At 47.7% G+C, this 23,291-nt stretch overlaps 7 protein-coding genes across 7 annotated transcripts; 4 read left to right on the forward strand and 3 right to left on the reverse strand.

The window, feature by feature from the left end:
• Positions 1 to 1,879: 1,879 nt before the first annotated feature.
• Positions 1,880 to 5,127, forward strand: N7533_012566 (purine and uridine phosphorylase; the record flags this gene model as incomplete). Its single annotated transcript, XM_057109216.1, is given in 3 exon segments — positions 1,880 to 2,855; positions 2,908 to 3,861; positions 3,881 to 5,127. 3 exon segments carry the CDS (start codon positions 1,880 to 1,882, stop codon positions 5,125 to 5,127), a joined length of 3,177 nt encoding a protein of 1,058 aa, XP_056954317.1.
• Positions 5,128 to 7,658: 2,531 nt separating this feature from the next.
• On the forward strand, positions 7,659 to 9,685 carry N7533_012567 (glycoside hydrolase family 47 protein; the record flags this gene model as incomplete). The annotated part of the gene is made up of 5 exons (XM_057109217.1): positions 7,659 to 7,953; positions 8,017 to 8,384; positions 8,476 to 8,662; positions 8,731 to 9,442; positions 9,511 to 9,685. The coding sequence occupies 5 exons, from the start codon at positions 7,659 to 7,661 to the stop codon at positions 9,683 to 9,685; spliced, it is 1,737 nt and encodes a 578-aa protein (XP_056954318.1).
• A 332-nt stretch (positions 9,686 to 10,017) lies between these two features.
• Positions 10,018 to 11,347, reverse strand: N7533_012568 (M20 family metallopeptidase; the record flags this gene model as incomplete). Its single annotated transcript, XM_057109218.1, has 2 exons — positions 10,018 to 11,001; positions 11,051 to 11,347. 2 exons carry the CDS (start codon positions 11,345 to 11,347, stop codon positions 10,018 to 10,020), a joined length of 1,281 nt encoding a protein of 426 aa, XP_056954319.1.
• A 1,574-nt stretch (positions 11,348 to 12,921) lies between these two features.
• Positions 12,922 to 16,205, forward strand: N7533_012569 (putative NRPS-like enzyme; the record flags this gene model as incomplete). The annotated part of the gene is made up of 4 exons (XM_057109219.1): positions 12,922 to 13,200; positions 13,256 to 13,523; positions 13,584 to 15,760; positions 15,816 to 16,205. 4 exons carry the CDS (start codon positions 12,922 to 12,924, stop codon positions 16,203 to 16,205), a joined length of 3,114 nt encoding a protein of 1,037 aa, XP_056954320.1.
• A 589-nt stretch (positions 16,206 to 16,794) lies between these two features.
• On the reverse strand, positions 16,795 to 17,610 carry N7533_012570 (uncharacterized protein; the record flags this gene model as incomplete). Its single annotated transcript, XM_057109220.1, has 1 exon — positions 16,795 to 17,610. One exon carries the CDS (start codon positions 17,608 to 17,610, stop codon positions 16,795 to 16,797), a length of 816 nt encoding a protein of 271 aa, XP_056954321.1.
• Positions 17,611 to 18,064: 454 nt separating this feature from the next.
• On the reverse strand, positions 18,065 to 19,576 carry N7533_012571 (uncharacterized protein; the record flags this gene model as incomplete). The annotated part of the gene is made up of 3 exons (XM_057109221.1): positions 18,065 to 18,428; positions 18,676 to 18,796; positions 18,871 to 19,576. The coding sequence occupies 3 exons, from the start codon at positions 19,574 to 19,576 to the stop codon at positions 18,065 to 18,067; spliced, it is 1,191 nt and encodes a 396-aa protein (XP_056954322.1).
• Positions 19,577 to 19,856: 280 nt separating this feature from the next.
• N7533_012572 (uncharacterized protein) lies at positions 19,857 to 22,987 on the forward strand (the record flags this gene model as incomplete). Its single annotated transcript, XM_057109222.1, has 10 exons — positions 19,857 to 19,865; positions 19,910 to 20,085; positions 20,132 to 20,492; positions 20,541 to 20,597; positions 20,647 to 20,804; positions 20,955 to 21,044; positions 21,096 to 21,270; positions 21,318 to 21,684; positions 21,739 to 22,049; positions 22,109 to 22,987. The coding sequence occupies 10 exons, from the start codon at positions 19,857 to 19,859 to the stop codon at positions 22,985 to 22,987; spliced, it is 2,583 nt and encodes an 860-aa protein (XP_056954323.1).
• Positions 22,988 to 23,291: the final 304 nt, after the last annotated feature.

The following is a 23,291-nucleotide window of genomic DNA, read 5'->3' on the forward strand; positions in this document are numbered from 1 at the left end:
CACTTTCAAAATCGAAATGTATCTTGGTCGATGAGTAAAAGGATGGCAATATACGTATTTTTTCTTCGGGGTTAGAATCCTTCCTCTTGCGCAAGCAATACAACTTCCAACGTTGTAATGGCGAGTAAGTCCACCTCGACTTGGTCAAAGCAACTGGATGAATAACATGGTACAAGATATTCAAGTCACAGCTATCACTTTGAAGATACTGTCGGGGCAAACAATACTAGGGCTCAGATCCGACAGCTTGATATGGAGTTGACATTCCTGGGAGACTACAGACCGGCAAGAAGATGTCCATGCCTCCATCTGCGATTCATTATTGCTTATATATTGTGCTTGAGGAAGGATATGGAAGCCCCGAGTCCTTCACGAAAAGTGCTGGAGGTAATAGAGAGAATGCAGGGAATCTGGCCAACACTTGGGTCATATATACACCTGGGCAGATGGTAATGCTCTGTCCCATACCCCTGGGGTCCAAACTGCCAAAGATCTCTATTGACGACTTGAACGAGGAAAGCCATTCGCTTGCTGAAGGCCCTGCAATCTACCCTGACTCGTCTCTACCCCTGTATGGGGTTGCCTCGATACGAGTAGCTAATCCCGAGGTCCTGGAGAGCTAACCGCCTGCGCGTAGCGATCCTGCTTGGCTTTGCTTCCAAGGTTTCTTTTTCCTTGTCTCTTTTGTTTCTGTCTTTTTGTGTCATACGGAGAGCTTGCGATCTTTCTGATTTTTGTTTGATGTACAATTGGCGATGAGAATTCCAAATCATGGTATTACATCGAAGCCACCAGGGAAATTTACTTGTTAAAGCTTACAGGGATATGAAAATGATTATGTTAAACTACTAATACAGTGGTTCCGGAGGCCCAAGGGTTCATCTATCTGGGCATGACTCCTGCCTGTACCCTCCTGAGTAAGGGTTGAGTTGAAAGTTACATTCACCAAAAATTTCAGGTCTTTTGTCTCATATAAGGTATCTCTCCGATCACTCTAGAAATCAATAGACTCAAGGTACAAAGTGAGCCATTATACGCTTTAGATGGCATATTGAGGCTGTGCCGATCATTTGAAGGCCCCCGGGGGTGCTAATTGGACCACCCTTTTTGCTAGTTAGACCATCCCCCCTGGCTTATTTGGACCATGGTCTTTCCCGATACGTAATACTAGGTAGTACTAGTATGTATATGTCATACAAGTTGTAGATACATTGCTGCTATACTCATATCTAATGTACCCCCTGATGCCTGGTGTAGTTTTGTGCTCTAAGTCTATTTCATATATTACTAAGTCTGGAGAGAAGGAAAATAAGATCAAACGATAAAATAGTTGGTACCTAGGTATAAGGATTAGAAGCTTACAGCATTCACGAGAGTTAATAAGACAGTACAGAGTAACAACAATAGTAGTAGTTATCAGTGCTCAATCATCAGAGAGTATACTCCGTTTCGGATGAGAGGTTTTACCAGCGAGGCAGCATTCGGGGTACCTTGGCCGTGGCGTCAATGTATCCAAATTTCCCAGGTTGTATAGAAAATACATACTAATCTGGATTAAGGCAAGACCATGGTCCAAGTAGCAAAAAAGGTGGTCCAATTAGCATCCCTCGATCATTTCATGCCGCTTGAAGCAACACATCCCATGAACGTATCCAATGGGAGTGGATGTACGTACACTCGTATCCACATTTCAGCCCCATTTCCAGCGCACTGTGCTGCGGGGTGTCATAATCGGGGCCATACCTGTCAGAGATATTTTGCTCGGACTAAAGTATGCTTCAATAGTATTATATCGGGTAAAAACGCCTCGAAGTCTACTGCGAAGGTGGTACGAGCTATTCCATCTCTGATCGGAATACCGCCAAATCCCGAGGTCAACATGTCTAGCCCATCTCGGAATGAGTTCCAGATTGGCTGGATTTGCGCTCTAGCAGTCGAGACCGCGGCGGCTAAAGAGATGCTTGACGAAGAGTTTGAGCCTCTAGATGAGCAGGATGCCACAGATCCTAATGCGTACATCTTGGGCAGAATTGGCAAGCATAAAATTGTCATTGCATGTCTACCAACTGGCCAGCATGGCACTTCTTCGGCGACGACAGTTGCGAACCACTTGACGCGCACCTTTTCCAAGTCACTGCGGGTTGGTTTGTTGGTTGGAGTGGGAGGCGGCATCCCATCCTCAGAAAATGATGTTCGCCTCGGCGATGTCGTTATCAGCTGCCCGGTTGGCACTTATGGTGGCGTTGTTCAATATGATATGGGAAAACATGTCGCCGGTGGTGAATTTTCCAGAACTGGGTCTCTCAATAGCCCGCCTAGGTCGCTGTTGACAGCAGTCAGCCGCCTCAGAGCTCATGAGCTCACCGATGATCCTGAATTTTTCGAATATATCAAATCTGCGACAGAGAGAACAAATCGTACGAAGAACTTGTTTCACTCCCCTGGCCCTAAGTGTGATCGACTTTTCAAAGCTGAGCATGACCATCCCGCTAATGAAAGCTCTTGCGATGTTTGTCCATATGAGTGGGAAGTCAGACGCGAAGCTCGGGATGATGATCTTCCCCGCACTCATTACGGGCTGATTGCATCTGGAAATTCAGCGATCAAGGATGGGAGAGCCCGTGAGAAACTTGGTGCAGAAATCGGCGCACTGTGCTTTGAGATGAAGGCTGCAGGGTTGATGTTAGATTTTCCGTGCATCGTCATTCGGGGAATCTGCGATTACTCCGATACTCACAAGAACAAGCAATGGCAAGGATATGCTGCGTTGGTAGCGGCCTCTTATGCTAAGGAATTGCTGGGGAATTTGCCTCACAACCAAGTGATCCAAGAGCAGCTGGCAGCTAATGTTTGTCGTGAGTGACCTGCTCCCAAATAGATATGCAGTTTTGCTCACCCCACGAAAAGAGTCCATAGAAAATTTGAATGAAACTGTTCGCGGCACCAATGAACGGCTAGACAGGGTTTTTGATCAGCAGGCGGAGCAGTTCAATGAACAAAAGGCGACAGCTTTCGTTGGAGAGTATCACAGCTGTCATAAAGCTCTCAAAACGTCGAACTATGAGAGTTTCAAGGATATCAATCCATCGCGGACTCCAGGGACTTGCCAATGGGTCTTAGGAAACCAAATATATCTCAAATGGCGCGATGACTCGTCAAGCGGTCTTCTGTGGGTATCTGCCGACCCAGGTTGCGGGAAATCGGTCTTGTCCAAGTCATTGATAGACATCGAGTTCAAAGAGTTGGAGCCAGGAACATTGGTTTGTTACTTCTTTTTCAAGGACAAAGAGCAGCAGAATCAGTTGAACGTCGCTCTATGTGCTCTTCTTCATCAGATATTCACCCAGGAGCCGGCACTAATCTCTTACGCAATGGATTTATTCCGAAGGACCGGAGACAGTATTCAGCATGAGACTTCCGCGCTGTGGAACATTTTGCTTGAGGTCGCCTCGGAGTCAAAGGCGCCTCGGATCATTTGTGTTCTTGATGCTCTTGATGAATGCACTTCTAAAGATGTGGAGACTCTCATTCAGAATCTGTGCGTAACTTTCGAAGATAAACAGATGGGCGGCAATTTTGAAGGGAAGGCACGTCTCAAATTCTTCGTTACAAGCCGTCCTTATCTCGAGATCCAAACACTTTTCTCTTCCCTCACAACTACATGGCCACAGATCCAACTCAGAGGAGAAGAAGAGAACGATCAAATCAAGAAAGAAATCGACATAGTCATTGCGATAAAAATGCAACAGCTGGCCCGGGAAGCAGCACTTTCGTCAGAAGTACAGAAGAGATTCGAGACTCAACTTCTGGAAATGGAGAGTCGAACCTATCTTTGGCTACACCTAGCACTCGATGACATCCGTACGACTCTTAATAATAGCCTTCAGCCAGATGCCGAGTCAATCAGACCTATACCCCCCCACTGTGGATGCAGCATACGCAAATATCCTGGCCAGAGTTCAGGCGGATCAATTTGCAACTGTGAAAAAAATTCTTCTCATCATTTGCGGAGCACGTAGGCCATTGACTGTACAGGAAATGGCCATAGCGTTAGGAATAGCCCTGAAGCCGGAATCATCGAACATTCACAGTGTTCAGCTAGATCCAACCCGGCTAAGCTCTCGCATCCGAAGCCTGTGCGGTCTTTTTGTCATCATCATCGATGGACGAATTCATCTACTACACCAGACAGCTAAAGAATTTCTGATTAGAGATAACTCTTTTGCAGGTTTTGATGATCTGAACTCTTTGTACCCTCTCAGACGCACAGATACCGAATCAATTCTTGCTGAAATATGTGTTCGCTACCTGCTCATGGACGATTTCCGTGGGTCGGAATATCGATTTGAGCTATGGCGTGGCAACGATTCCAAGTTACAGGATTGCCCTGTACATCCAGTTCATGGGGTCTATACTTTCTTGGACTACTCAGCAGAGCACTGGGCTCGCCATGTGCGGCATATGTCAACTGATCGATACATTCCCATTGAGGATCTCATCTGTCAGCTTTATGACACCTCCAGCCAAACGTTTCTGGTATGGTTCAATTTATTTTGGCAGCGTTCGGCCTTCCAATATTTTTGGTCTCATAAGGTAGACCCCGATTCCCGCATTCTTCCGCTGTGTCTAGCCGCTTTGAACGGACATGAACAGATATTGAAGCGATTTCTCATGGAGAGCAAGAAGGAGGACTCCTCGCCCCACTGGAATGCACAGGAGGAGCGCGACCCCATATGTGGAAACGAGACATGTGTACTTATATGGTCATCGTGGCCAGGGAATTACGATATCCGTTGCCTTTTATTGGAACAAGTCCTTTTCCACGCCATTGACCGTGAATCAAGAAAATTCGAAGTGCTGGAGAATCTTCTTGGCGAAGGTGCTCCGATGAAAATGACGATGTATCAAAATAATTACGCTTCTTGGAGACTATACTCGTTTATGGGCCTCGGTACTGTGCTACACAAGGCGGCTGAGCTTGGACAAGCTGATGTGGCATATTTCCTCCTCCAGAAAGGTATAGACACGAACATCGCAGACGCAAAGGGCCATACAGCTTTTGACTGTGCCAGAACATTCAAGATGAATGAAGTTGTGAAAGTGATCGAGAAAAGCCTCAGCCAATAAAGCTCCCAAAGGCACGTCCAAATCTGGACATATCATAGAGTCAATACACCTTTTCTTCGCAAATACGGTATCGGAGAGAGCGAAAAGGTTCCAATACTGAATTTATGCAAGGGCAATGCGCCTAGGAACTGAAACAATACGATCTCGTTGTCGAAAACTTTCTAATGCTACCAACTCTTTCTCTTGCATAATGAGAGACGAACAGATGGCATCTGGGGCCAGGTATTTCTGAGCCATATGAGATATCAACCGACTGCCAGCTTCAACATAACATATGGGCAGTGGAGTTTGCCTGGTCAGATGCAGCAAGGGCTCTACTGGGGTTCGGTGCTGACCCAAATTGCCTCCAGCAGCAATCTCACACCATTGCACCTGGCAGTTGCGGGGGCCAAAGGCACAGCTCTCGAGGCGCGAGCTGAGATCAATTTTAAGGGTTGTGATAGATTAGCACCACTGTATATTTCAGCGTCTTGGGGACTCTGTGAATTTCCAGTCGTTCTGGTTTGGAGTGGGGATGTTGTAACTAACTTGAACGATAACATGTCGGTGAATGATGGGGCACCCATTGAAGGGGTTTATAATATAATAGTACCTACTAGTTCTAAGTAGACTTCATCAAGGCTAAAAGGCTGAAGTTCCCTTCAGGACAACTGTCGATATACATTTTCAGGATACTGCGACCTTGGCTTGACAGCACGTCTTCGTCCTTTTCCAAGTGGGCCCTGCATATTGGACCATTCCTGTCACCATCTAACTCAAAGAGATAACCAAAATGATTCACAAGACAAATGTAGTGGTACTCGACATCTATATCAGCGGGGGGGGGCTCTGAAGAGCCTTCCAACGCAGCCTTGCTGTAAATTGAATCCAAGTCGGGTGACTCTAGCAGATACTTGGCTCGGTCAGTCGGTGCCACCCTCATGAAATTATCGAGGAAAGAGTCACTCTCTAACCGTGTTAGCTATTCTATACCCCAAAACAAACAAGGGAGAGTCATCTACCGATATCTGAAGGGCTGAGTGAGTTGCAAACGGAGTGCAGAATGGCATAGAGACCACAAGCATTATTGATAGTTTGCTTGAGCCATATCAAATCATCATGGCAAACTGTTTCTGGACTTTTTTGCTCCGTATATGCCGGACAATCTGGTATAACAAGAACCAAAGCTTGGAGGGGGTGTTGGGTCTCGTTACGAATATTGGACAACTCGTCTGCATCAAGGGACCAAATATCAACAAACTTGAAAGATTGAGTAACACCCAAGTCGTGCATCAGACTTGTGAAGATTTGAGGGTCAGACTCTAGAGGAATAAAATGTTTTTCGTACTGCATCTCGAGGTCTTTGAATCATTTGACTTATGAAAATTGGTCTGATGGAAATCTTGGAATCCAGAAGCGGGGAGAGAATTGCAGATTGATGCCTGAGGCATAAAACAACAACAGGCAACATGTATTTGATTGCTTAGCACACAAGCCAGAAACCTGAACGAAAGATGACCCGATTGATACTAATAAATACTCAAGTCACCCTGGAATCCTGTCGTCAAGATAATGTCTTCAAGCTTTGCCTACTTGGGCAAGATCCTGGCCCCTGTTGGCCCCCGGGGCCAACAGCCCCCAGTTTTCTTTCTGTCTAACCAAATACGAAACTATTCCCGATATACTAAAAGCTTGGTTTCCACTTCGTTTTTATACTCTCTGAATTCGCCAATGGCTCACATGGTGGATGTATTGACCAATATCAAAGTGCTTAAAAGTAGTCAACGGTGCGGGCCATGTGACGCGGCCCCTCTTGAAAGTCCCGCGGACTTCTCCACTTCCCCGGTTTCCAACAACCCTGAGGATCCTCCAAAAACTATCAACAAACACTTCATTCTTTTATCTTTCTGTTCTCATTCGTTTCATTGGAAAGCTCCAGGGCCCTCAGGGGATCGAGATTATCCTTATATCTCTCGGAGTCAAGATTCGCCGGTGACGCGCCATCGGAGAAATTGTCCTAAGCACACGCTGGCATGTTTCGGATTGGTCCTCAACTCTTTCACCTCGCGTGATACGCGTAATCTACAATCCGTGAGCAAGGAACAACCTGACAGGGCACCTTTCTCTTGCGACCACCATTTTGAATACAATATACCAACAACTGACCGCAATACGACACGACGCCACATTGGACCCTACGCAACACTCTCCTCCCCCCATCCCGTCGCACTCGACCGCAGCCTCGGAGCTCAAGTTCTCAACAAGACCGATCTACCACCACTCAAGCGAACCCATGCTGCCATAAAAGGTCCGACATATATTATATTGGAAATACATATTCAAGAGGGGGACAAACCGAATAACCATGTCGTTCCAGGCACCCTACCCTCCTCCCTCCTCTCTCAGCCCCTCGCCACGACCACCCCCCCGGTCGCCTCTCCCCTGCCGGTTACAATTCCAGGAGCAGTCTAGCTGGCCTTGGCCTTTCCTCGACTTCGGCAGTACTCCCCAACAAACTGGGCACCTTCTTTGAACAAGATCGCCCTCTCCCCATGTACAAAGATAAGCCGCATTTCGCCCCGCGGCGCACGGCTCCGAGGAAGAAGTGGAGACCGTTATTGGCTTTGCTGGGGCTGTCTATACTCGCCTATTTCTTTTATAATCAGCCAAATATTCCGACATGGCAGAGATCCGGTGGGTATGATAAAGGTGCTGCGCTGTGGAATTGGATGCAGACGCTTGATGATTCGGCTGTGTCTGAGAAACATGTTGATTGGAATGCGCGCCGTGAGAAAGTCCGCGAGGCGTTCCAGGTTAGTTGGGAAGGATACGAGAAAGAAGCATGGGGTAAGGCGCATTTTCGAGACACATTTCCCTCTCCATATCACTGACATTATGCCTATTGTATAGGGTACGACGAATACAACCCCGTATCGGGCAGGAACAAAAACATGGTGGAGGGCGGCATGGGCTGGATCATTGTCGATTCCCTGGACACTATGATCCTCATGAATCTCACCTCTGAAGTTCGACATGCGCGGCAATGGATCTCTACTTCGCTGCAATATGACCAAGACCACGACGTCAGTACCTTTGAGACAACGATTCGCATGCTCGGGGGACTCTTGTCGGCCCATTATTTGTCAACGCAGTACCCCAATCTTGCAGCTATCAAGGAAGATGATGTTGGTGCTGCTGGTGAGGATTTGTATATTGAGAAAGCCACGGATCTAGCAGATCGACTCATGGGGGGCATTCGAGACACACTCGGGAATCCCGTATGCGAGCGTGAACCTGAATACATCTCAGGGTATCAAGTCGCACAGTGATGGCGGTGCATCTTCCACTGCTGAGGCAACATCAATACAGCTTGAATTTAAGTATATGGCCAAACTCACCGGCGAAGCCGAGTATTGGAAAGCTGCAGAGCGAGTAATGGAGGTTGTTGACGAACAAGAGGCTGAAGATGGCCTTGTTCCCATCTACATCCATCCTGACAGTGGTGAATTCAAAGGAGATAACATCCGCCTTGGTAGTCGCGGTGACTCTTATTATGGTTTGTTCTACTTTAGTCTCAATTTGTGCTAGGGATCTCAACAAAGCTAATCATATTCTCCCTCTTAGAATACCTCATCAAGCAATATCTCCAAACGTCTCAGGAAGAGCCTATGTACAAATCTATGTGGGATGAATCTCTGCGAGGCATTCGCAAGCATCTAATTGCCTTCACCAAAGACGCAAAATTGATGGTCCTCGGTGAACGACCAGCCGGTCTGAAAAAGCGTTTGTCTCCTAAGATGGACCACCTTGTCTGTTTCATGCCGGGAACCATTGCTCTTGGTGCTACTAGTGGCCTGCCCCTATCCGTGGCAAGAAAGTCCGCCAGCTGGAACCAACAGCGAGAGGAAGAAATGTTCATTTCTCGCGAGCTGATGAAGACCTGCTGGGCAACTTACTTGAACACGAAGACTGGGTTGGCACCCGAAATTACCCACTTTGTCCTTGGCGACGAGCCTGTCATGATGGAAGATACATACCCAGAGCCATCCAAGTCAGGATCGACCTTTGAGATGAGCAGTATCTCCCAACCCCTGGCGGCTTTGCCGGATGGCTCAGAGCCTTGGCGCAAGGATGTCACCATCAAGAGTAATGACCGTCACAACCTCCAACGACCAGAGACGGTTGAGTCTCTATTTTACATGTATCGCGTCACTGGAGATGACATGTACCGCGAATGGGGCTGGGAAATGTTCAAATCTTTCATCAAGCACACCGCTGTGCTGGAGGAGAAACCCCCTGCAATCCCCGTCCCGGAAGTGCTGGCACGACGTGGCGAGTAAAAGGATTCACCTCTCTTTCCAACGCGGATATCCTCCCCCCGGTTACTCGTGATAACATGGAGAGTTTCTGGATGGCTGAGACTCTCAAGTATTTCTATCTTTTGTTCTCGGATCGCGATTTCATCTCGCTCGAGGAGCACGTCTTCAATACGGAGGCGCACCCGTTCCCTCGATTCAAGCCCAGCGGCGATTTGAAGACTGGTTGGCAGAGGAAGTCTTCTCGCAAGGCTGAGCAATAGCATCCAGGCGTATTTTTGAAGCCCTTTTGCTTTTTTTTCTCTTGATCTACTAGGATTGGCTGGTGTTGGGGAATTTTCTTGTGATACTAGTTCGGCCATCAAAGGCTTGAGTCGCATCTCGCTATACATTGTAAATTCACAAAATTTCTTGAAAGCTTTTCTTCATGAAGTACTAGTAGTTATATCGCGCCCGAACCAATAGGAGTCTTTCAAGACATCTATCCGAAATGTAATCAAAGCCCGAAATTGTATGTAGAGTCAATGTATGAATCCAGTGGGAAGACAATATTTTTCAATCATTATACATCGCCCAAACCCAATCCTTGAAACATTCACTCTCTATCCAAAGCAGCGCGAATCAAAACCTTGAACCCAGTAACTGCATCCTTCAGATCCCGCACAGTAAGTGCCTCATTATCACCATGCGCAACAAAGATACTACCAGGCCCATAAAGATATCTCTTAACACCATCCCGAACCGCGAGGTTAGGAACGTCAGTCCCATAATTCACAGGAATAACCTTAAACCCATCGACATCCGTATCCAGATCCTGCGGCGGATACGACTCCCGATGACTCTTAAAGTCAACAACAACCTCCGCCTCAACACCAGCCTCAGCCACAGCATCAGCAACGGCATTTTGAATGATTTCCCGCGCTTCTTCGGGCGTACCGGCTGCCAGTCGAACAGAGACATCAGCCATCGCCTCAGCAGGAACGACATTCGTCGCAACGCCAGCGCGAACAACACCGACATTCAGCGTCGTGGGCCCGTATTTGGGTGAAGACGGGAGTCCTCCTTCGCTGACGGGGATTTGGCCTAACTTGTCGACGCGGAGGAGGGCGGGGAGAATCGATGAGACAGCGCTCTTGCCGAGCCACGGGTAACCGGAGTGAGCGGCCTGCCCGTGCGCGAAGACTTTGAAGCCTAGCATTCCCTTGTGGCCCGAGACGAGGGAGGCCTCGGTTGGTTCGCCGAAGATTACGGTGTGATAGGCGCTTTGTTTGTTTAGCGCGGAGTCGGAGAATGTTTTCATGCCGTCGCCGCCGATTTCTTCGCCGACGACGAAGAGGAGGGCTATGTTTGCGGGGGTTTCGGAGAGGGTTTCTAGGACGGCGAAGACTTGGGATGCGACGGAGGCTTTTGCGTCGACGGAGCCGCGGCCGGCGATTTGGAGGGTGGAGGGGTCATTGGCCCGGGAGGGGGAGTGGACTGAGTATGGGATGAAGGGGGGGACGGTGTCGATGTGACTGGTTACTAGGATGGTGGGTGGTGATGTGTAGCCTGAGGGGTAGGCGTAGATGTTGTATCTTTTCTTTGGGGGGGTCGTTGTCGTCGTCGTCATTGTCGTTGTCTTTCTTCACTGGTTCGACTTCTTGCTTGATTACGGTGAAGTTCTTTGATTCGAGATACTCTGCGACGAAGATGCCGATGTTGTGCTCGTTGCCGGAGATCGATTCGATCTCGACTAGGTCTCGGTGGAATGACAGCAGCGGGTCATTGGCTATGATGGAATCTATGCTGGATTCCTCGTAGCTCTGGCTGACTTCCTCGGCGGGCGAGGGCGAATTGCCGAGCGGTTGTTGCTGATATGCGGGGTGCGGAGAAGCAGTGGCTGCGGTGATGGCCGCTGCGGCTGCCAGATACCAGGCGGGCTTCATTGCGGCGGAATTAGAACACGAGAAGCTGAATTAGGTGATTCAGGACGATGTTCCCTGCGGCGTATCCCTATCTTGTGCTGGTTTGCAGCAAGGAAGTAGCTGGGATGGTGCATGTCCATTTCCCATCGGGTTGTCGGCTGTCGATCCGATGAGTCACGTGGGATGTCGGGGAATTAAAATCGGGAAACACAAACAAGGCGAATTTTGAATCGGAAAAGTTGTGTAAGTTGAATTTTTTGATGTTTATGCGATTCATAAAAATGGCGAAAGTAGTATACTTACTAGCCTTAGAAATTTATCAATCCTGGGCGGTCTTGGCCCGGAGCTAAAAGTTGTGGTACTGTCGAATAATAAGTACCACTAAAATATATCCGCGATAGCTCACCAAATCCCGAGGCAAAATTTCAAAAGTTGAACGCAATACCTGGGTAACCTAGCTGAATTTGGCTTCTTTTACCAAATGAACACTACTTTTCAGGCAGCTGCCATCAATTAACGCAAATTGTCAGTTTAGGCCATGTTAGATATCGTGATGGTAAAAGTTGACGTTGATAATTGCTATGGCGTGGCAGATTGGCCGCGGTTCACCGGTAGAAAAGTACTAGTACTACTATTTGTAGTTAGACAAACACAGAAAGACCGAGATAAGCTTTAGTCTCTGGGTATCTACTAGTTCGTCGGAATGTAGAAGAACTATGTAATCCACGATTTCAATCCCGAGAACCCTAACTTTGGATGCGGTGGAGCCGGAGCGGGATATGAGCGGACATTAGCGCAAGATTAGAAAGCGACGTGGCGCGGTGGAGATCTGCATGCGCCAGCATCTTCACTATCCCTGGATGTATTTATACACCCAAAGATTAAGCATTGAGTACCCGTGCGCCTTCCGTCGTAACCGGATATCGTGTAAATCCCGCAATTTCAAACTTTTAGGCAGCGTCATCGGATATCAGGAGCACATAACTACCGTTATCAAGTGGACCTAATTTTTGCCATCACCAGCATTCACAATAATTCTGTACACACTGGTTCAACACTGACAGCGGTGATGATTATATCACAGGTACACAGAGACTACACATTTGGCCAAGTACCCTACTACCTAGGTACTGCGAGGTTGGCCATGAACCTAGTCGCATAGCCTTGTCAACAGAACAGCCATCACCTGTCACGTCCAAAGTCCCAACTACGGATGTTCTACAGGAAAAACTACTACATCAAACTACTACGTAAAACGGAATAAGCCTTGAGTTCGTGAGACCATGCTAGTGCAGATTTTATGACGACAAATCGAAGCCAATGGCGCCCGCTTTCCAGGACCCGCCTGGAAAAGGGCGACTGAACCAGGAACGATCGGCAGGTTATCATGGTGGGCTGAATTGCCCCATAAGAAATCAGGTGCGGATCGAAACCTGGTCCGGATCATTAATGCTACTACGGGACAGGTCATATAAATTGGGCTCGGGTCCCCTGCCTCAAGTTCGATCCATCAGACATTTTCCATCCAAGCCTGCAATTTGAATATACGGAGTGTTTTGTTTTTACCTCTCAGAGTCAATCGAAAAGAAGCCAATATGGGCGAAAAGAGCAAACGGTTGTTGCTGACATCCGTGGACGATGCCGCCGAGAATGAACCTGATAGACGCTTCGCTGTAATTCCGAAAGGGTTGGAGTTGTCGGATGGATTCATGAATATGTCCATGAAGGAGTTGGCCAGAGCCGTCAATTGTATGGCCTGGTGGATTGAAAGTGTTATCGGAGAGGGAAAGCCTCGTGAGACGCTGGCTTATATGGCTAGCAATGATGTTCGCTACGTGATTTTCCTTTTGGCATGCCAGAAGACAGGCCATCAGGTACCAACAATCTATCTACGCAGGGTTTCGTTGGAAATATTGACATTTTAAATAGGCCTTCTTTCCTTCTACGAGAAACTCAGCTGAGGCATTCGCTTATCTTCTCAAAGCGACGGAATGCTCCAAGTTCTTCCTCAGTGAAGAAAGGAGCGTTCGAGTCTCTGAAATCCACGCTGTCCACCCTGGTCTTGAAAGCTTTAATATACCAAGTTTGAAGAAACTTCTCTCCGACGAAACTGGGTCTCGCCATTATCCTTTCACAAAGACCTATATTGAAGTTGAGAACAACACAGCCTTCATCATACACAGCTCAGGAACTACTGGTGAGCGTCTATCTTTTTCATGCCTTTCGAAAAGGGGAGCTAATCACGTTTTTTTTTTAGGAATGCCCAAGCCAGTTTATCTCACGAACGGATTTCTTGCGACACTCGACATGATGGACCGGATCTCATGGCCCGAAGGGCGTGAGTCGGCTTCGTTCTGGCATCTGTCATCCCAGGAGCTCATATTGGCGACGACACCACTTTTCCACCTCATGGGCTTCTTTCCTTTTGCGATGTCTATCTTTCATTCTGTTCCCGTGCTGATCGGTCCCGACAAGCCACTCTCTGTGGACTACCTGGTTGAACTCTTCGAAACGGCGCGACCTACAGGCGCACTTTTGCCTCCATCACTTTTAGAGGACATGTGCTATTCCGACAAAGCGCTTGAAAGTTTACGGCGGCTGAAGTCTGTTTACTTTGGAGGCGCACCGCTAGCCCACGAAAGAGGCGAAAAGCTGCGCAAGTACACGAGACTTGTTAGCGTTATTGGAGCCAGCGAAATTGGCTGGATATTGGCAGTCATTCCGGAAGACGAGAAGGACTGGACCTATTTCGAATGGAATCCGGAATACGGCATCCAGATGCAAGATAATGGAGACCATGTATATGAAATGGTCATCAAGCGCCACGAGGGCCATCGCGATTTCCAAGGCGTTTTTCATACTTTCCCGGATCTTGATGTCTATCATACCAACGACCTCTACACACAACACCCAACAAAATCAAACCTGTGGAAATATCATGGTAGAAAGGATGACGTGATTGTGTTAAGCAATGGTGAAAAGTTCAATCCTGTCTCCATGGAACTGATTATTGAGACGCACCCGCTGGTATCACGGGCTCTCGTCATTGGACAGTCTAAATTCCAGGCTGGTTTGTTGATAGAGCCTCATCCCACCGCACCGGAAATGGATGCAAAGCTTTTCATCGAGAAAATATGGCCGACTGTTCAAGCTGCGAACCAGACAATCGCAGCCCATGGAAGAGTGATGAAAGGCAACATTGGCTTTGCATCCAAGGCCAAGCCATTCAAGATAACACCGAAAGGAACTACACAGAGACGTGCCGTGGTTAGAGACTACGAGAAAGAGATCGACCAAATTTATGAAGCTGGCTTGGATGATGATCTCCAGGGTTGTCTCCCAGCGACTCTTGATACTGCCAGTGTTTCGGATTACGTTTGCCGAATAATTTGTCGTGTTCTAGAAAAGCCCGATATCCCTATCAACCAGGATCTCTATAGTCTCGGACTCGACTCTTTGATGACAATCCAGATTGCGAAGGCTTTGCAAAAGGGTATCCAGGAAAGTCGGCCCAAAGCAAAGGAGGGGTTAATAACCTCGCAAACACTTTATGCCAACCCCACAGTGGAGCAGCTGGTTGAATTTATCATCAACACCCTTGAGGGGAAGTCCATCGATGTTATCCCCAGGAGTCAGAAGATTCAAAATCTAGTGGAGAAGTATACACATGACCTTCCCTCCGATCGGGTAGTTGCTTCAAATCGCCCAATTTCACCTTCCAGTGTGATATTGACGGGCTCCACCGGATCTCTGGGTACCTATCTTCTCCATGATCTTCTTAACAAGCCAACCACCTCAAAGATCTATTGTCTCAACCGATCTGACGCCGAGACTCGCCAGAAAAAGGGCCTTGAAGAAAAGGGTCTATCATTCGATGATGATGCCTGGAAAAATAAAGTTGAATTTCTCCAAGCATCCTTTGGAGAGCCGCGGTTTGGCCTGAAGGAGGTTAAGTATCAAGAGATGCTTCAGTCGGTCGATACAATTATCCACAACGCTTGGAAAGTTGACTTCAACCATTCTGTCGAGTCTTTCGAAGAAACTCACATCAGAGGCATGCGTCGATTCGTGGATTTCAGCCTGGCAAGTCGCTACAATGCTCACATTCATTTCGTTTCATCGATTAGTACGGTCGGTGGATGGAGCCCCCGAATGGGGCCCTTAGTGCCAGAACTACCGATGGAAGATAGTTCTGTGGTTCTTCCACAGGGCTATGGCGAGTCGAAGCATGTTTCAGAAAGGATTTGCTTGGAGGCATCCACAAAGAGCCATGTGCCGACAACAGTCTACCGCGTGGGACAAATCGCTGGCCCAACTACAGCAAGTGGACAATGGAATCCGCATGAATGGCTTCCGACTATCATCTCCACATCCAAATCAATGGGGAAAATTCCTAACAGACTAGGGTCGATGGCAGTGGATTGGGTGCCTGTGGTAGGTTTTCGTATCTGATTATCCCTTCTTAAATGGCTCGCTAATGTATTATTAGGATACGCTTTCCTCGATTATGTCTGAAATTGTCCACGCCCGACACACAAGCCAGTCAGCTTCAGCCGTCTTTCATTTAACCAATGCTGAAACAACAGACTGGTCTACACTGCTCCCTGCTATTCAAGAGAAGTACAATGTGAAACCAGTTGAGTTTAAGGAATGGGTTGCAGACTTGGAAAGCATAAAAAACCCCACAAGCGCCGAAATTGCCGATAAGCCTGCTCTCAAACTACTCAGTTTCTACCGTGGTCTTGTTGACGAGGAGAATGCTTCAATGTCAGTTCCGCTTGATGTGAAGAAGGCAAAGCAGGCAAGCCCGACGATGGAAGCTCTGGGACCGATTTCTCCAACTCTCATGCAGAACTGGTTGGAGCAGTGGAAGTTCTAACGAAGTAAGATATGCGCTTGTGATATAATGAGATCTGAGTTATTGTGACAGGTACCAGTTAGATAATTCTTATACATTATTCACCATGCCAGATCTGGTTTGCTCATACAACTGGCCGCTTCTAGCTGTGAGCAGAAACTTTCTTCTTCTAGTAGTTTCTCAGAAGTAGAGCTGGGCAGCTTCGGAAGAGCTGGCCAAATTTCTTTTCCACCTTGCTGATCTTCCTTCTTCCTGTGCTCTATAAGTATCTTCTTCACGCTTTCTTGGAAATAAATTGGGCCCTGGAACACTGTAAGTAAATGTTTAAATAGAGCGACTGATTCAAGACATACCTTTTCCTTGCTCGGGTGAAGCTCGCCATTGACAAAGACGCCCGCCATCAAGTTTTCTTGAGCCCCAACACAAAGTTCCCTATCTTCATCCAAGACTTGCCGATAAAAGGCATTGATATCCTCGAACTCCTTGTCGGTGGCGTTTTTATGTCGGTATACTTCATTCTCGACTTTGCTTGTGGTCGCTGTGACGGGGATCATACGTTGAATGTAAAAGAATTTATCACTAATTCGTCAGTATTTGTTCCAAAATCAGGTTAAGAATGTACATACGTGACGGTGACTGATGTCGTCGGGAAGAAGTAAGTAATGGCTCGACGGAACTGGCTGTCGGCCTGTTCTTTGTTGAAAATATGATGTTCCATATATGCAGCATTTGGCTCCACTTTATACTTGGGAAGATCAGATACTCCATTGATAAGCGGGTGAGAGGTGGCGCAATGGTAGCACTCATTGTAGTTCTCAATCAGCCCCTTCCAATTGGCATCGACGTTCATCTCCCAGTAATGATCGAATGTGTATTCACCGGCAAAATCGAAATCTTGCATCCTCGGCTGTTGATCAATCTTCTGATATTCCTCGTCCCATTTGACTTCAGGGTCACCAGCTTGAAGATTAACCCAGACAAATCCGGCCTTATCAATGTGGACGTGGATAGGAAGCAGTCCTTGTTGAGTTTTGTCGAAATCGGGAACGGTCTCGAATCGAGGGGCCTTTGAAAGATTTCCTTTCAACCCGTATGACCAGCCGTGATATCTGCAGGTGAGAATTGAAGCTGAGCCCGAGCGAGATTGTACAACTGGGAACGCGCGGTGTCGGCAGACATTATGAAAGCCATTGATATTTCCGTCACGGTCTCGAACTAGGAAGAAGGATAGGTTCGCGATGGTGAAAGATAGGTAGTCGCCGTTCTTGGCGAATCGAGAGGAGTGGGTGAGGAGTAACCAGCGTTTAGAGAAAATGGCACGTCGCTCAAGCTGGTACATAGCTTCGGAGCGGTACCATGATGCCGGAATACCTCGTGGGTGCTCTTTCTCTGTGGAGTTAGAAGACCATCCGAGTAGGCGCCACATTCTGGGTAAGATGAGATAATTATTTAAATAATTTTTTTTCCACTTGATATCTTACTTGGAGTTATCGGATCGTTCTCTGTAGGCTACCAGCAGCACCTATATAACCGATAGCTTAAGCGGGGAAATCCATAATAACGACAACAGCAAGAATGGGGTCGTGCGATGAGCGGGCGAGAACCCCGCGGGGCGGGGAAACTACTCCAACTTGATAAGCATCATCCGTCGTAGATATGGAATTGGGTCCGAAATCATTTCCTTAAGGTTCCAAAAATGGGGGGGTACTCGGCGACTCGGGATAGAGAAGATATGGGTTTGTCTTTAAGCAAATTTGCCGTGACGCTGAGTACGTTCTAATGACTACAAGATAATTTCAAATAAACTGGTCACAACCTGGACTCCACCATCTCACTTCCATGCAAATTTCCCCAGCATCGGTTTACCTGGAGGCAACAAGTTAGCTGTGGTTATTGAGAGTAGAAAAGAAACGTACATCAGCAATATGATCATATCCGAGGAGTTTTGGAGCCAATCCTGGATCTCTCCAAGCCAGAGCCTCCCCTTCCGGGGTGGGAACCATCTGCATCTTGCGATCTCTTTCCTGTTGCTCTGCTCCGTCATGAAGATGGTATAGATACTGCTGCACGTTCCCTCGCTCGACGACCATCTTGGTACGCTGCTTTCGACATTCCTGGAAAACAGAAAGGGCATGCTTCTTCATCTCCACGAATGCGGGCGAGTCCTTGGAAATTTCAGGATTATCGGGAAGACGCGATAGACACTCGCCGAGAACAGCACCATCTTCGAAGGCCATACCAGCTCTAGGGAGTAAGTTAGTAACTGGGGGTCTCGAATCAGCACATAAACGTACCCTGAAGCTAAATACGGCAAGGTTGCATGGACAGCATCCCCGACCATGACCCAGGCTCCTGACGGATGAGTCCAATCGAAATCTCCGAAGCGGATGCACAATCGCCATTTTTGCACAGATTGACATAGTTTGAGAAGTTTTTGAATGCTAAGTTTGTTAGGTTGGCGTTGGAGCTTTCCGAAACAAGAGATGCTTACCGTGGATCCCAACCCTCAAACAAGGCACACATCTCCTCTACATTCCCCTCTATCGTCGACGCTAGTGAATCTTCGGGAATGTCGTCTGGGACAAGTAGAACCATGTTGAACAGATCCCCTCCTCTAAGAACGTAGTTAACTGGTTACGTTAGCAAGAAACCTTAGCTTTAAAGATGACTAAGGAGAGCGACATACCAGCGTGAGCATCTGGTCCCAGCCAATAATTCACTTGAGGCTCATCCACAAAAGGCGCCAGCTCAGGGTCCTTGCGCATCTCTTCAGTTGACAAAAGTAGACGATATGCGAGATCGCCCGTCTTGACCGGTGGATCACTGCGACCCAGCAAGCCCTCGGTCAGTTTTCCAAACACCCCGTCAGCCCCGATAACGAGGTCGCCTTCCCATTCTCTTCCATCTGCAGCGAAGACCTTCGCTGTTATTCCGTTTCCACATACACGCACATCGTCAATGCGCGCATTGCAGATCACGCGCACTCCCAGCTCTAGAGCCCTCTCAACTAGGCACCGCTGAAGATCGGCGCGGTGGAAATCTCGATACCAAGTGCCGGGATATCTCTTTTCGGAATCGTGGAAATCAAGGTGAGAAATCTTGTTTCCTTTCCAACCAATGAAGTTGCACAAACTCGGGAATGTCATGTAGGGTGTCAAGGCCTTCTCAAGACCCCAGTGTTGCAAGACGCGAGAGCTGTTTGGAAGGACCTGAATACCGGCGCCTACCTCCTTTATCTCAGCAGCCGCTTCAAGGATGCTGACTTTATGGCCGGCAAGAGCACAGCTGATTGCGCTTCCGAGACCAGCAAGACCCGCGCCAATTACCAGTATATCTAGCTGGCATGACTTGTTGCGAGTCTGCTGCTGCTTAATGTGGATAGGAGGTGCCATTTCGAATAAACGCCGACAATTTAATTTCGTAAGTCGCTGTTATCGATTTGATGATGCTCCTGGATAAGTCAATGGCATTCGGGGTATTTATCATAGCTTCGTTCAATGCGAGGATTGGCGTCTCCAAAGATGGGGGTCACCCCCTCCTCCACCTACTGTCAAAATGCCGATTCCCGGTATCTTCAAATTGACTATATTTGGGGCTTGGGAATCTTGAGTGGGTGTGAATGCAGTGAGATTTCAGACACTATTACTTTGGATTCTGTCAGAATTTACAACCATGTCTAAGGTAGGCGTCCCTTTTGCCATATCTTGCTCGGGCTAACCCTCCAGTTTTCTCTTCAAGGTCGAACTGCACTAGTGACGGGAGGCGCTCGCGGATGCGGTTTAGCATTTGCTCTTGGTCTGGCGGAAGCAGGGGCAAACATAGCTATCTTCGACGTAGTTGATCCGGAGCCAGACTTTTTTACGATCGAGAAGAATCTGGGGGTTCGAACGGCTTACTATAAGTAAGTGGTCTCTCGTAATCTGGCGATCGGATTTTGACTCGGACAGAGTGGATGTCTCCTCGGAAGACTCTCTACAAAACGGCTTCTCTCAGTTCCAAAAGGATTTCGACAATGCCCTTGACATCTGTGTCCCGTGTGCTGGGATAAACCGGCATCTGCCTTTTCTCGAGTTCACCTACAAAGACCACAGTGATCTGCTTGCGATCAATGTACTCGGTCTTTATTTCACTGCCCAATTAGCAGCAAAGCAGATGATCGCAAATGGTACGAAGCACGGAAGTATTGTTTTGGTTGCTAGTATGGCCAGCCATATCGCAGTACGAAGCCAGCTATGCAGCGCATACTGTGGCACCAAAGGCGCGGTTCGATCGATGTGTCCTGCAATCGCAAAGGAGATGGCAGAATATGTGAGCATATGGAAATACGCCGTAATGGGTAAAGCTAACCATAAACAGGGAATTCGAGTCAATTCGATCTCACCTGGATATGTGCGAACGGAGATGACCGCAGCAGTGAGTGTGACACCCCCTTGATCCTGTAGAAAACGGTGCTAATTGTTAGTTCCCCCATCTTCTCGAAAGCTGGAAGTCGGAAGCCATGAATGGCCGAATTGCCGAGCCAGAGGATATAATGGGGGCTTGCGTCTTTCTAGCTAGTGATGCCAGTTCGTACATGACGGGGCAGGATGTGATCGTGGATGGGGGAGTGACCAGATGGTAGTTAGTGGAGATAAATCAAGGGTGGGGGTTGCTTCTCCGCACCACCAACCTTGGAAGAATATCACTTTTTTATAACGTGCTGCCTGTCGCTCTCGGCAAAAAAAGGCTGTAAACTCAGTAACACCTTGAAGTGCAAATAATGGCTCCCAGTGCAAACAACGAAGGATACAGTATGGGTGGCGATGACGCTACCACAACAGTTGTCGTGGTGGGGGCAGGTCCGTCAGGATTAATGCTTGCGTGAGCTATGTTCATACAATTCTTGTCAAATCGCTATTAACTTGGACTCAGGTGTAATCTGGCTCGCTACGGAATTGATGTTGTGATCCTCGATGATCGCCCCGACAAGACGTCAACCGGCAAAGCAGATGGCATGCAACCAAAAACTATTGAGACGTTCAAGCAGATGAGATTAGCGGAGCCTCTTCTCAAAAATGCAGCTCGGGTGCATGATATTTCCTTCTGGGTATGTTTTTCTATCGCTTCAGCATTTTCCATCCTAACAGCGTCCAGCAATCGACAGCAGAGAAGGAACTTCATCGAACCGGTCGTCAAACCCACTACCCTGAGCACCTCGTTGGCGCATCTGATCCCTATATCCTCCTCGCACACCAAGGAATGGTGGAAGAAGTGTTGATTGATGATATGGAATCGAGAGGTCTCTTTGTGACTAGGAATAGTCGGTTTAAAACCTGCTCTCGCGTATCAGGAACGATGCAATTGGACGTTTCATATGAAGATGTGTCGACAAACACAATCAAAACAATCCGAACCGATTACTTAGTTGGGTGCGATGGCGCGAGATCGAAAGTTCGAGACTTCATCCCGGATGCAGAGCTAGAGGGGGAAATCACAAATGCGTCTTGGGGTGTTTTGGATGGTGAGTTGAATTGGAAATATTCATCAGTGAATGAGGATTCTAATAGATTGCTAGGCGTCATTGATACCGACTTCCCCGATCTATGGAGCAAGGTGGCTGTGCGTTCGCATAACGCCGGGTCAATTCTTTGGATTCCACGCGAGCGCAACATGACTCGATTGTATGTTGAACTGAGTGCGACGGATGGGGAACGTGTTGATCGGGCCAAGGCAACACCTGAATACGTTATAAACAAAGCTCGGGAAGCCATGCATCCATTCCGTCTCGAATGGAAGACAAGAGAATGGTTTGGAAATTACGTGGTCGGCCAGCGCGTGGCAAGGCATTTCATGGATTCAGATGCCAGAATCTTCATTGCTGGCGATGTATGTGCTCAAATCCCGAGGTCCTCATTTCAAATTGTGTGTGTACTAATTCTCGATAGGCTGGGCATTGTCACTCCGCTCTCGCCGCACAAGGAGCTAATACCAGTATGCATGACAGTTTCAACCTCGCGTGGAAGCTCAATCTTGTTATTCGTGGACTCTCAAAGCCGTCCCTATTATCTACATACGAGGAAGAACGCCGGAAGATTGCAAATGATCTCATCAATTTTGATGTTGAGCATTGCAAAGCATTCTCACAGGGCGAAGCAGCACTTGCTAAGAACTTCAATGAAAACATCCGGTTTATTTCTGGCATTGGTGCTGAATACCAGGGTGGCATACTGAGCCATCGGAAGAACATCACCTCTGCTAAACTCCAAGCCGGAAGCCTCCAGATACCAGCAAAAGTGACAAGATACATCGATGCCAACCCTGTGGATATCCAGCTGGACATTCCGCTGTTGAGCCAGTTTCGCATCTACCTTTTTGTTCCAGATATTCCCAGCTCTTTAGAATTCTTGCACGTCCTGAGCAACGAGTTACTCGATTCGTCTCTGGGGAATATTTCAGACAGGGCAAATCAGTCGTACGAGAAGCGGGCCCGGGGATATGCGCCATCAGACGAGTTTGTCCAGCCCCAGCGATATACAGCCGTCTCAACTGCATTTACATATGCGATGGTCACGCAATCTGCTAAATCTGAATTTGAAATTGCGGATTTGCCGCAAATACTACAAGATAGTAGATGGACACTATATCTTGACGATGCAGGTCCTACAAGCTGTACTGAAAAATGGTTTGGGGATTTGCGCCGGGAGACAGTTGGGGTTACAATTGTGCGACCAGACGGATATATCGGCGGAATTGAGACATGGGACTTGACTGCAGGCCTAGAGGCTGGTAAATGGCTGGAGGAATACTTTAAATTCATGTCTTAGTTTTTCTGGATTTCGATAGCAGTATAGATTTACACAAATGAACTGGCAATTTCTTTGTATGCTTTCAACCTATCAATTTTGAATTCGTTCTTTCAAAATGTCATATGTATTACAAACCATCCTTTAAAAACATCAAAATAAATGATATCATCTTGAGACTGGACATGTAACCAGCCACTCATCGCGACGTTTAGCGGTCTGTCATGCACGCGAGGGTGGGGGGGGTGGACAGCAAGGACGAGGCCTGCAGTTGATTATTAGTGGGGGTTATGTACCGCGGTCCAAAAATGCACATCAAAAGTGC

The sequence above is a fragment of the Penicillium manginii genome (genome assembly GCF_028828005.1).
Source record: "Penicillium manginii strain IBT 31320 chromosome Unknown utg000009l:1.0-3297300.0:1.0-3298630.0, whole genome shotgun sequence".
Lineage (NCBI taxonomy): Eukaryota > Fungi > Ascomycota > Eurotiomycetes > Eurotiales > Aspergillaceae > Penicillium > Penicillium manginii.